Source organism: Anarhichas minor, unplaced genomic scaffold (assembly GCF_050575085.1).
Source record: "Anarhichas minor isolate MPS153535 unplaced genomic scaffold, ASM5057508v1 ptg000043l, whole genome shotgun sequence".
In the NCBI taxonomy this organism is placed as follows: domain Eukaryota; kingdom Metazoa; phylum Chordata; class Actinopteri; order Perciformes; family Anarhichadidae; genus Anarhichas; species Anarhichas minor.
The window spans coordinates 3012666-3026735 of record NW_027466489.1 but is presented as its reverse complement, the minus strand read 5'-3'; the positions used below and the strand labels follow the sequence as shown (position 1 = coordinate 3026735).

The 14070-nt window shown below is 38.4% G+C and overlaps 1 protein-coding gene and 1 long non-coding RNA gene across 2 annotated transcripts; one reads left to right on the top strand and one right to left on the bottom strand.

The window, feature by feature from the left end:
* Window positions 1–1642: 1642 nt before the first annotated feature.
* On the bottom strand, window positions 1643–3884 carry LOC142970663 (uncharacterized). The gene is made up of 2 exons (XR_012959288.1): window positions 3825–3884; window positions 1643–3314 (listed from the first exon to the last, which is right to left on the bottom strand). It is a non-coding gene; the product is annotated as an uncharacterized LOC142970663 (long non-coding RNA).
* Window positions 3885–11469: 7585 nt separating this feature from the next.
* h1m (linker histone H1M) lies at window positions 11470–12922 on the top strand. Its single transcript, XM_076110864.1, has 6 exons — window positions 11470–11554; window positions 11637–11893; window positions 11972–12071; window positions 12153–12202; window positions 12596–12809; window positions 12864–12922. The coding sequence occupies exons 1-6, from the start codon at window positions 11470–11472 to the stop codon at window positions 12920–12922; spliced, it is 765 nt and encodes a 254-aa protein (XP_075966979.1).
* The last annotated feature ends 1148 nt before the right edge of the window (window positions 12923–14070 follow it).

The following is a 14070-nucleotide window of genomic DNA, read 5'->3' as shown; positions in this document are numbered from 1 at the left end:
CCAAACTAGCATTTTGATATAAATGGAGGGTGTAAAATAGTCTCTCTCTCTTTCTTTATGTTTGTAACCTCTGGAAACAATTTCCCACCTGAATTATAATACCACATCACTTTTCTTGTGCTGATACTGTATCAATACATGATAATAATATCAGATGTGAGAAACAGTCACTCACTATGTATGGTGATGGAGGATGTGTCACTGTGTGGAGATGGATAATTTTTCGCTCCAAGCTTCACAGTGTAAAAACACGTCACTTGAACCTCAGCAGGTGATCTCTGTTGTGATATCTTCAGCAGCTCACTTCCTGTCAGTGTCTGCAGACAAGAGGGGAATCTGACGGTTCCTCCACTTGAAGTGAAGAAACTACACAGAGGCACAGAAGCAGATGATGGAGCCTCACAGTTCAGAGTGACTGAGTCCGTCTCATAGATCACAGTTGGATTCACTGTCAGTTTTGGTGGACGAGATGCTGAAAGTTTAGTAAAGTGAAATTGTAAGTATGAATTTGATTAACTAACTGACAATTGCATTTATCTAATATAAGTATTTTGATGCATGTATAATGAGACAGGATATCCATTCTAAATCGTGCATCTCTTCTTCTTTTTAGGACCCAACCCCCATGTGCTCGTACTGTAGCAAGATATCCTAATATTAGTCCACAGCAACCGTGTTTACTCACTTCGAATGATGATGGAGGACATGTCACTGTCAGGAGATGGAAACACATTAAGATAAAAACACGTCACTTTAACCTCAGCAGGTGAACTCTGATTTGACATCTTCAGCAGCTCAGTTCCTGTCAGTGTCTGAAGACAAGGGAAGCTTTTGGCAGTTCCTCCTCTTACTATACGGAAATAACACTCAGTCACAGAAGCAGATGATGGAGTCTGACAGTTCAGAGTGACTGAGTCTGTCTCTGTGATCACCGGTGGATTCACTGTCAGTTGAGGCGGAAGAAGTGCTGAAAATTGTAATATATGTTGCATTACATAACTGAAAATAGCCTTTACTTACAATTATTCTGATGATACACGTATTTGTTTGACAAACTTAACAGTTGCATTAAGATGAGAACATTCTAAATGAGCAACTGTGATTTAATTGTAAACAGCATAGAAAAGATAAGAGTACTGTACAGACAACTATGTGCCAAACTGTGCTTATAGTGATAACATTCTACTAATAACTATTAAACTCAGGGACTGACCTTGTGCTTTCATCTCAGAAAAGGGATCTGTTAGAGAAGAAAAACTAGTTTACAGAGAAGCATGTTATAATAAATAGTAAACATATGTTAATTTTGTATTTCATTCAACCTAAACATGCTGATACCAATACATAATGGGCTGACATAACATATTCATTTGGCAATTGCAAAAAAATGTACCTGTATTGGTGAGTAACTAAATTTACAATGAAAAAAAATTAAAAAAGGTTCAACTTACACATGAGGACGACTAACAGCAGGCGTCCAGCCATGATAAAGCAGAATAATGTGAATGTCCAAGAGTCCTTTCAACGCAACACTTGTGTCTCTGTCTACGTGGACTTTGACATTTAGAATGCGTCATTCTGCAGAACATGTTCTCAGGAAAACCACAGAAAGAATCACAAGGGAACCACACTGACAGAAAGGTGACAGGAACACAGATGCACTTGAACATTTTTATTTAGTTCCAGTATGTGTGACACTGTATATTTAGATCACATCTACCACAGTGATGGCTTACTGGTTAAAACAAATAAGTTTCTCCATTAGTTGCTTTCATATTGTTGTTCATATTGGTTTTTTTACTTGTTACTTTTTCTAAACTGACAGGACTAGTGCTGACTTAAACGAATATAAATAAATTATTCCGATATGGACAGGTAGGTAATGTGCTCTTAAGAGATACAAACAACATTTGAATTCTTGCAGTAATATAGATCAGATGTGCTCAACTTGACAGAGAGGTAAAATGAGGTACTGAAGTTAGGGACCGCCTCAGAAGTGTATGCCAGTGAGCCATAGCTCATAGCTTTTTCTTATTTATTTATTTTCATACATTTCATATTTTGCGTGATTAGACACACACAAACATGTAGTTATTTCCCATTTGTGTCCCGACCATTCAACACAGAAATCTGCATTTTGCTCATTCTTGTATTTTGGGAGGATAACTTGAAAGATGGCCTCTGAACCAAAACATGCATGATTTGTTAACAGGCATGTGAACCTGCAACCTGCATGTAGCAGGCGAGGATGCCCCATCTTACCTGCGGGCTAACAAAGACCCTACGTTTCTGCCTTAATCTACCAGTATGCACTTCACCTCGCTTAACCTGACTCATGCAGCGCTCTTGTTAGTCATTTAACTGTGTGACAGGAAGTAAGCTAGGTTGATAATAGGCGGTGTTCCCCTTGCCATTCAGCATCGCTAATGGATACCCGTTTATACTTGCTAGCAAGTCCACTATTTCCAGCTGTTTAGTACACTAACTTGTGAAGTGGCCCCAGAGAAAAAGAAAAGAAAAAAGAAACGCGTCATAACAGACGGTTGTCTTGTTTTTAAAAGACATGGTTCAAGATGCAAATGCAGTGAATTCCAAAGTAACATGAATAAAGATATCCACATTATATCGAGCAGGCATTGTGTTACAGGTGCTAAAGTAGCAAGCTTATGCTTTCCCATCTTTGACTTGAATCTTTAAAGATTTAAGTTTGCTATAATCTGGTGTTATGACTATAAACATCCTCCAACTTCACAAAATAACAATTGTGAAGAATACAAGTCGAGATTAAATGAAGAAGCCTTTTTACCCTTTTAGATCATATCTCCGCTCATTGTTTGCACCTATTTAACCACAAATGCAAACATCAGTTTCTCCGTATTTCTATATCAAAATCCAATCATCTTTTCTTTCTGAAAAACAAAATATGAAGTGTGCTAACGTCAGCTAAAAGCCACCCAGCTGAGAACTGTTTAATTTATGACAGTTGATTTTAGCCTGGAAAGATTCCACGGTCGACTTTTCACAGGTCAACACCAGATCACATATATTATCAATTTTACAAAAAACATGAGTTAAAAAATGAACTTAAATTAAATTAAACATGGATTAAAAATAATTCTTTATGCTGTCTGCTCTCTGTTTCTCTACACAGTGTAAAATGTTTGTGCTTCAATGTGGCTGCAGGGTGCTGTACACCATGTCCTCCAGGGCTGATGCAGGTGGCTGCTCGGAGATGGTGGAGTAGATATTCAACATTGTGCAAATCTCACTTACGTCCTCATATTGAGGCGCTTGCTCCTTCAGTTCCTCAGAACCTGCAAATGTGAGAGAGAGAAGCACACTAAGATGATTGTTTTCTGTCAAGTTTGGCATTTTATTGCACCGTCTGTAAAAAGCCAACAGTATACTGATCTATGTTTAGAATTTGATGGGAATTGTGCTCCCCTAAATTTAGTCATCTTTAATAAGATTTCAGTTAATAAATATTGGCCTATAACACAAGCCAGTGTTATGAAAAAAAAGCCTGTTTTAAATGTTTGTGTTAATACACTAAAATGGTTTAGGGTTGTTTGTTGTTGTAGTGCATATTCAATTAAAGTGTATAATAAAATGATTATAGTTATAAAGGTATCTAACTATATTAGTTATACACCTTCTGGTATATTTTGCCAACAACTAATGCAGCAAATCAATTGTGATTATTTTTTTATTGTACATAATTTACATTATGTAAAGAATAGAAACCTGATCTCCACCCTTTACAGGGTACAGGGGGATGTATTCATGTATACATTCATGTAGGTGTAAAGAGAAAAGCAGCCCACCAGTAGGACAGTCAGCAGCAGCTACTGAGGTGATCATACTGTAGGCTCCCTCATCATCTGCAGGTAACTAAAGATAACAGGAAAAAGAGGAGATTGACACATCACTGTAATCCATCTTGAGGAGCCTTGCTGTTTGAATGGCTAATAATTCGATTATTTAGGGTGATGTGAACGTTACATCTGACAGAGAAAAAATGTATTAATCAATTACCGATCCTCCATGTTCAAGATTTCTCATGCTCATTAAGTCATCTGCAACATCGGGAAAAACACACCTCAATAAAAGACCAAAATATAAATGCAATATACGAATGTGTAAAGAAATAATACAGTGATGATGCCTGACTACATGTGCACATTACCGGTGACATTGGCTTGTGACCTATACAGAAATAAAAGGGGAACAAGTGTTAATACAGAGTGAGTGTGTCCTCATTACACAAGAAGCAGAATGCACTGTAGGACAATAAACATAATATCCAGAGGGATACTGTTCTTTCTCCAAACACATCTGAGACCACTGGCCACTACTGAAGCTTAGGGTTTAATGGGGAAGTTGAGGATGGTGAATGAACTCTCTCCACTCATTTCAACAACTAACGTCCTGCTGCAGCTATACTTGCAGTGAATAAGATGAACTGAAATTAAATAATCAGTCCTTACTTAGCTTTTGCTGAAAAGGTAAAACAAAATCTTACCTCTTGTTAGAACATTTTCCTGAAAAAATGAAAAAGAGAGAAAAGCCTATCGTTAGTTCAGGCAGAGCACTGAAGTTGTGCTTGTATTGGCATCAGCTTTTGATGAAATGCTTGGTTGGCTTGCACAGGTGACTAGTGACGTCCAATCATATTCATGCATACGTGGTAATTTATATTGTTTATTAAAAAGAGAGTTATGTGCATGCGTGTGTTTAAAAGGGGCTTTAGCTCTTTTAGCCTGACCCTCTGCTCAGATTATTTGAGAGCTCCCACAAACAGCAGGGAGCAAAAAAAGCATTCAATCTTTACAGACACATGACTCAAGTTCTCACCAAATCTTCCTTTGGTACAGAGAAGTGCCAGTCCCAGTAAGAAAACACCTCCCAAACAAGCCGCAAGTATCAGGAACTTCCATGTCCAAGTTTCTGTTTTGGAATCCACAACCAAGTCAGATTCAGTTTCACCTTTAACACAAAAGCATGGAGGTGTGTGCACTGAATGCCTACCAGTGGCACCCCAAGTATAAACAATGAGGAGCAATGTGTTGCTTTGCAACTGATATAAATTTAACTTGTAAAAAAAAGTTGTGAACATGATTAATCATTGAATTCAGGATTATAATCACGAATAAGGTGGATTCACTTTGACACTTTAGAGCAATATATACGACTCAAACCCAGCAGAAATGCATGATATGCACTGTTGATGAGGTGGGGACCATTTCTAACAATATAATATTAAATCTTAAGTGTTTGTTCACATTTTGCAAGAAGGAAATACTTAGATAAAATGAATTGCATCTCATCTGTAAGTTACTTTTTACTCACCTGATGCTGGTTTAAGTGAGGTTACAGGGAGAGCACTAATGGTCGGCTTAAGAAGTGTCTGAGCTACAGGCATGAATAAAAAAAACATTCATCGCAAAGAATTTCAGCATATGATGCAGTCACCTTTAATATTGTCTCCTGATAATATATTAATAGGAGTGTTGATAGTTAAAATATTCAATAAACAATAAAAAGTCACTGTGAATAATTAAGAAACGTATTATTTGTGTCACCTGATGTTGGTTTTACTGGTGTTAGGGAAGTAGAAATAAAACTAGCAGTGTTGCTTGATCCAACAGTCTGATCTGGTGAAAGAAGAAAACTGCATTTAAAAAAAATTATTAACACTTGTAATTTGTTATTACTGTTATTTTTATTTAAATATGATAAATAAAACAAAATAGTATATTGTGTTCATATTATATGTGTGCTCCTGTATATGTGTGTTTGTCAAAATGCTCAAATAAAAGAAAAACATTTAAGAGAGAAAACAGTCATAGCACTCACATATAGCATAATACACATGATGTGTGATTCATTAAAGTCTGACTTAATGTACCTGTAATCTTTTTACCTGACGTTTGTTTTATAGGAGTTACAGGAGTTGAAGCAAGGAGCCTGCTAACAGTAACACCTGCTGAATAAAAATAACAAATACATAAGTGATTTGTGATAACGATCTGGATTTCTATTTAAATGTATGTCCTACCTGTGGTCATAGTAGATGCCGGCTTAGTCTGCGTCGTGCTTGACTCCACAACATCTACAACAAAAGAAGATGGATTTGGACCTGTCAGCTTCATGTGTGAACAACAGTGTGGGACGGTATTTGTACAATCGCTGAGCAGGCAGCAAGAGAAGAAACAATTTGTGATTAATAAATGTCACATGTAATACATCTAGAATTGTGTTACCTGATACTGGTTCCCCAGTAATTCCAAAAGTGGAAGCAGTAGACCTGCTATCAGTAAGATCTGGTGAATAAATGCACACACAAAAACTTTAGAAAATATATTCTATAGTAATATGTGATGATGTTCTGGATTGCTATAATAAGTCCTACCTTTGTTCTTATTAAATGCTGAGTCGGTGGAGGTCATGCTTGATTCTTTTTTCACAATATCTACAGTAAAAGGAAACGGATTTGTGTCTGTCAATTTTACATATGTACAAATACATAACAATTTGTGTTTTACCTCCTATTTGTGCAGTGACTTAAGCAAAGAACCTTTAAAAAAAAGAAAAGAAAACAGAGAACATGTACGTTCATTTCATCCATGGCAGAGGAATGGCCTTAGGGATGGCAATGGCCACTTTGGTCCATACTGAAATACTTGTTATTGTTAATATATATATATATACGTATGTATATATATATACTGTATATACACACACACACACACACATACTGGTGTGTATGGGTGACACCAATATACATGAACTAAAAGTAACTGAACTTAATACCTTTGTGCAATTTGGAAAAGTGAGTGAAAAGTCAATCCACAGACCCTAACCTCCATAGAGTGCTGCAGGAATGGCAGCCATTTATGCTTCAAACATCATAAAAGTGTTGGTCATTTGTGAAGATTATCTTTATGAAAAAAAACGATTAAGTATCAAAAACATTTGTTTGCCACAGAGTTTATGTTCTGAAATAATCCGAAACCCAATGAAAAAATCCCTTTGGCTTTCTGTCAAGGGAACCAGTGTGATGCTAACTTCCAGAGTTGGCCAAGAACAATATGTCTTGCAGCACTTTATTCGTCCGTCACTGTCCTCAAAACCAACTGTCCTGTCGGAAAATGTCTTGTACTTGGCTAATTTACATAATTCTGATTCTGCTGTCACAGCATCATATAGAAACATTTCAAATGACTTGCAATAAAAAACATGCAAAAAACATAATTTGTGATGTTTGTCTGAATTTATACATTCAATGGAAATTCACTTTATTCCATTCATTAATTTCCAGTGTTATGTTACAAGAGCATGTGTGTCCATGTCTTTGCCAACTCACCATTCAAGCTGGATCGATCACTACGAGGAGACAAAGAGTTGGGTTCACTCCCCAATCTGTAATCACAGCTGGCATCGCTTCTTTGAAGAACATGTAGGCGTCTCAGCAAATCATCAATTGTGACAGTAAACTGGCAGAACCACTGATTTTTTGAGCTCCTTTTCTTCCAGACAGTTTTTGTTGTGACTGGATGACTTTCTTCTCCAAAGTACAGGTTACATCTTGTGTCTTTATTAGCAGATTCAGGCAGAGAGCAAGTAAAAAGAACCTGGTCACCGTCAAAATGAAGACTCAATTGTGGTTTTTGACCTATTAAGAGATGAATGAAAAGACCATCATCATCATGTCATACTGTTACAGCTCAGTCATTGTGGTTTACAATTATCATTGAACTTAATAGTTCATAATAACTCTGTGGGAGTGTAAGTCACACTGTAAAAAAACATGATGCAGAATAAAGCCTAAATCTGACAACAAAAAAAGGAAACATTTCATCCCACAGGCAGCATTTTAATGTAACTCGGAAGTTGTTGAATCATTAGTTTGTTCCTCTTTTTTTAGTCCCTTCAAAACACCTGAAATATGACACGTCACCTAGTTATCGTTCACTAACTACATGATAAGCAGTCACTCACTTTGGATGGTGATGGAGGATGTGTCACTGTGTGGAGATGGATAGTTCTTCTCTCCAAGCTTCACAGTGTAATAACATTTCACTTGAACCTCAGCAGGTGATCTCTGCTCTGACATCCTCAACAGCTCAGTCCCTGTCAGTTTCTGCAGACAAGTGAAGCCTTTGGCATGTTCTCTCCCCACAGTGTAGAAATAACAATGTTTCACAGGAACAGATGATGGAGTCTGACAGTCCAGTGTGACTGTTTCCGTCTCTGTGATCACCGGTGAATTCACTATCAGTTTAGGTTGAGGTTGGTAAATTCCTGGTGTAAAATAGTATAAAAAATAGTCAATATTAAATAATTAAAGACTATAATAAACTCCCCTACAGTGAAAATATACACAATTCTGATTCTGCTGTCACAGCATCATATAGAAACATTTCAAATGACTTGCAATAAAAAATATGCAAAAAACATAGTTTGTGATGTTTGTCTGAATTTACACATTCAATGGAAATTCACTTTATTCCAATCATTAATTTCTAGTATTGTGTCACAAGAATATAGGTAGCATGTGTGTCCATGTCTTTGCCAACTCACCATTCAAGCTGGATCGATCACTACGAGGAGACAAAGAGTTGGGTTCACTCCCCAAACTGTAATCACAGCTGGCATCGCTTCTTTGAAGAACATGTGGGCGTCTCAGCAAATCATCAATTGTGACAGTAAACTGGCAGAACCACTGATTTTTTGAGCTCCTTTTCTTCCAGACAGTTTTTGTTGTGACTGGATGACTTTCTTCTCCAAAGTACAGGTTACATCTTGTGTCTTTATTAGCAGATTCAGGCAGAGAGCAAGTAAAAAGAACCTGCTCACCGTAAAAATGAAGACTCAATTGTGGTTGTTGACCTATTAAGAGATGGGGAAAAAAGGAAGAATGAAAAGTCATAATATATCATGGGCCATTCTGTAATCAAGTAAAATGTATGTTGCAGCATCAATTTCAAACTGTGCTCACATTCACAGATGTCCTTTCACACCTCTGAAATCATGTTTTACAATTAACATTTAATTTAATGTTTCATAATGATGTGTCATCTTAAGTGAGTGTGAGTTATACTAGTAACAATAATATCTCAGAATAAAGCAGACTCTGACAACAAAAATGCAATATTTTGAACTGACAAAACTGTAAAAATGCTAAATAGTATTCATCCCACAGGTAGCATAATGTGAATGGAAGTTTAATCATTGCTTTTCTAATCCCTTCAAAACACTTGAAATATGACACGTCACCTAGTTATCGTTCACTAACACATGATAAGCAGTCACTCACTTTGGATGGTGATGGAGGATGTGTCACTGTGTGGAGATGGAGAAAAGATATCTCCAAGCTTCACAGTGTAATAACATTTCACTTGAACCTCAGCAGGTGATCTCTGCTCTGACATCCTCAACAGTTCAGTTCCTGTCAGTTTCTGCAGACAAGTGAAGCCTTTGGGCTGTCCTCTCCCCACAGTGTAGAAATAACAATGTTTCACAGGAACAGATGATGGAGTCTGACAGTCCAGTGTGACTGTTTCCGTCTCTGTGATCACCGGTGAAGTCACTATCAGTTTAGGTTGAAGTTGATCTGAAAATTCAGAGGTAAACTTATGAAATATTAGATACTGAATAATTCCATTAATATGGTAAATTCCTGGTGTAAAATAGTGTAAAAAATAGTCAATATTAAATAATTAAAGACTATAATAAACTCCCCTACAGTGAAAACAGCACAGCTAGACATGAAAGACAAAAGATCAGAGACTGACCTTGTGTTTGAATCTTGTGAAAGGAATCTGTTGGAAATACAAAGTGTTGACACGGCAAACATTAAGCATCATTAATACCTTCAAAACAATGTAGAGGATTAAAACTCCACACAATGTGAAAATCTGTCAAACATACGTTGGAGTCAAGATCAAGACACTTGTTTGTCCAAATGAGGAAATTTGTTTTGACTCTGAACTGCAGTTCTACAATAAGTTCACAAATAAATACCACAGAGCAACAACACAGGCAATAAGAACACACATAACATAAAATCACCAACCATAAAAAAGATAAAACATAAATATGGTATTTCATGGTGATACTGTATGGAAGACATTATATATTAATGTCATGTATGCAAGTAAGCTAAGTAGACAACATAAATAATAAGAGAATCTATAGGAGGTTTAACTTACACATGAGGATGACAAACAGCAGGCGTCCAGCCATGATGAAGTCAAATACTGAGACTGACTAGAAAGAAGATACTTGACTATGTTATGTTATGTATGCTTTGATGTACTCAAGTTTCATTTTGCTGAACTTGCTCTCAGAAAAACCACAGCTAGCATCGACGGTGACTCACACAAAGAAACAGGCCACAGAAACACCCCCACTTCACATCAAGAGCATGTGCTGTTTAGATTAGGTCAGCCACAGTGTTTTGTTTGTTCACAAGCTGCTCACACCTGCTCACACCTGCTCACACACTGAGCATGTTTAATGCCAGCTCTAAGCAAACTCCTGACAAACACGGAAATCTGCATTTCACTTCATATTTCCAGAATTATCCTGCACAGATGTTTTTTGCTCTAGTTGTTAGTTAAGTGAAATCAATGTCCCAATGTTTCCCGTGAACTCTTTTAACTTACCTTACTGCCTGGGGAAAATTCAAACTAAAAACACACAACTGATATTAATTGTCCACCTTTTAATAAGCAGGAAGGGGCCGTTTTAGTTGCAAAAAGGTTTTTCGTAATAAGCACGTCTTCATCAGTGGTTACATTTGCATTTTCTATAGTGTAATGGCCCTCGGAATTTTTACGAGTATCTTAAGTGTAATGGAGACATTTGCTCAAGCGAGAGGAAAAAAGAGGAAAATGGTAAAGCTAAAAATGAAAAATACTTTGTCATCTGGAGATCATGCATGTGCTTGGCAAATAAAATTTGATATATAGTCATCGTTTCCAAAGACAATAGTCAGACCTGTGCCATACCAACATAAATGAAGACAAAACACACACATATTGTTCAGATACTTAGAGTCACCACCTGACACGGGTGTTGCAGGAGGGACAGCAGTGAACAGTCAGGCCTAATAATGTCGTCCACAGGTTGCTATTAGCCCTTCGTTCTCAATTTACCTTAAATCTGTAGGACAGTTGCTGTCTGTCACAGAGTATTTTTTGATACCACCACTTGGGAGCGCCAAAGTTTCATATTTTCAAATTCTCTCTCTCTATATATATATAAGTAGGTGGCTGAACCAAGATCCCTGTCAGCTGTCATTTAAAAACCCTAATTGGATCGCACCTGATGCTGATGAGATTCACCTGGTCTCATTTTACCGGAAGCAGCTGCATAAAGACGGAGACCAGCATCGCTCCTCAGCCTTCACCTAACGCGCTGCTTTTAGTGTCTTGTTTTCCTTTTCATATTGAATTCTCAGTTATGCCTCCTAAAAAGACAGCAGCAGAGTCCGCTAATCCGCCTGTGTCGTCCACCAGCGATACCCCGGTGGGAGAGAAGAAACCAGGTCCAATTGTTTTTCATTTAACCAGATAACATGACATTTTAAACCCGTCACTTATAACTCACAACGTCCATTTGCTCTCCAGATGCTGCGGCGCTGCGCAAACTTGCGACTCATCCCTCCACAGCAATAATGATGAAAGAAGCACTTAAAGAGTTGGACTCACGCAAAGGGGTCTCCTCCCAAGCGATTCAGGCTTATATCAAACAAAAATACCCCTCTGTGGATTTGGTAAGGCTTAAGCACTTGGTCTGTAAGGCCTTGAATAAAGGAATCGAGACTGGCACGCTGGTGCGGCCTGCCAACTCCACTGTCACTACCGGCGCAACGGGGAAATTTAGGGTAAGATGTCCAAATACAGTTTCATCAAATGGGGTCAAATAACGCTATTAATCGCTCCTTCTTGTCCTCTGACACTAGCTTGCACCAAAGGTGAAGGAGGCAAAGCCTAAAACTGAGAACGTGGATCCCAATGTGCTAAAAGAAGCCAAGGATGGAGCCAAGAAGCCCAAGAAAGCAGGTATGAATAAAACTAATGACGCCTACCTTATTATAAGCCATTTTAAGGGGTGTCTGTTTAATGGCCTGTAACTTCTTAAAGGTACCGCTAAGAAGAAAGACGAGATCGATGAAGAGGACGAGTCAAAGGAGGTGAGGCAATGTTTGTGGGGTAAACAATGACAAGCGTTAACATCTGCAATGCTGATGTTTTTATTTAAAGTTACACATGTGCCTACTTTCAAATATTTCGACACATAGCAACTCCCAACAGCTTTGAGGCCATGATCTACAGAAACTCTGGGGCATAAAAGTGTATCAATGGAATATTACTTTATTCAACCCTTTCTCACAGTGGGTTGGCTGAGCACATGCTGTTCCACTGCAATATCCTGCCAACAATTCAGTAGAACCAAACTATAGTATGGACATTTTAAAAATGCGGAACTTTAAACGTACATTTTTCTGGGGCCTGAAGGGACTGCTTGGACTTAATTATACATTTTTGGCAAAAGCCTTGAATTACTTTTTTTAAATTAATTTTAGGAATCCAAGCCTCCCAAAAAATCTAAGAAAGAAAAGGAAGCTGCTACCGCAGACCCAACTACCTCGAAGGTTGCTCCAGCAAAGAAGCCAAAAGCAAGAAAAGCTGCAGAGAAGGAGGGTGATGGAGCCTCTGATCCAGCCAAAACTAAAGCAGCAAAGACGACCACGGAGGCAAAGGCCGGAATGGCGTCTCGGAGCAAGGCTGCTAAAGCAGGCAGCGACGCCCCGGCTGCTAAAGCAGGCAGCGACGCCCCGGCTGCTAAAGCAGGCAGCGACGCCCCTGCTGCTAAAGCAACTGGGAAACGAGGAAGGAAGAAAGCAGAATAAATGTACAATTGAGTGATATTTTATACTTTTTCAATAAAATCTAAATTTTTAGACCTTGTGTGCTTTCTAATTCATGTGCATTTTGAGGCTGATGCGATGTCCTATTTTGCTTGTATCCGGATATACAACTTAAGTAGAACTGATGCTTGGTTATGTTTTGCACTACTGCTGAAGTGATGCTTGAGTCTAGACAGTTGTATTGATTGTCTCCTTTTTCAGGATGTTAAGTGCAGGAAAGTCCTTTGGATGCTCTGAAATTGCATCCCAGTGCCTCCAGGAGGATTAGAAGACGTGCAGCTGCATGTTTTCATCAAGGGGTGAAAATTGGACACACAACTCAAAATGCTGCCCGTAAGAGCCATCAGTGGATGTATTAGTGCTCCAAGAAGTGACCTTCTCCAAACCTTCAAGATGCACCACCTGCTGTTACTGCTCCATCTTGAACAGGTGTGGCTGACATGCTTTCAACGCCTCCTACAGGATGGAGACTGAACTGTCAGCGAAGGTGCTCCAATCGGCTGCATTAAACATTCTGACTTGATAATCATGACCAAGTTAACCTGCTACAGAGACCCCGGGCTCCTGTTACTCACTTTGCTGCACAATGGAATACTACCTGGCCCCAGATTTCCTGTGTGGTAATATGCATAAACACTTTAATTTTGGAATATGCAGCATTTAACTAATGAAGGTATTAAAACTACATTTTTACAAAGGGACCCTCTTCAAGACGGAGCCCATAGTAATGCCTTTGTCCTATCAGTGGATATTCTGCATTAGTGGTGCATTTTCAACTACACTACCAAAAACCAGCTGACACAGTGAGCCTGGAGCTTTCCAGGTCGACTAAATGTAACGGTCATTAGTAACACTTGTGCTTTTTCGTCCATGACAAACTGTCTGCTGTGAAAAAGACAAGATCAGATATCTGTAGCTTTGGTAAGACTAATCAGCACTCTTCTCCATGCTGGCAAGTTCTTTCAAATTTCATTTAGTTCTGTCACGTCATTGAGCTGCTCCCTGTATCGCTCTTGTAGGGCCTCCACTATCACTGTAGTCTCAAGTTTTCAGAGCATTCCTCAAGTTGGCCATTGTTTTCCCAGAGCTCTTGGATCTCATGCAATATAACATCAAAGCCTGATGCCTGG

Coding starts and splice junctions, on each gene's coding strand:
- h1m (XM_076110864.1), top strand. CDS start 11,470: ATGCCTCCTAAAAAGACAGCAGCAGAGTCCGCTAATCCGCCTGTGTCG. Junction 11,894..11,971: donor GCGCAACGGGGAAATTTAGG/GTAAGATGTCCA, acceptor CTCTGACACTAG/CTTGCACCAAAGGTGAAGGA. Junction 12,810..12,863: donor GAGCAAGGCTGCTAAAGCAG/GCAGCGACGCCC, acceptor CTGCTAAAGCAG/GCAGCGACGCCCCTGCTGCT.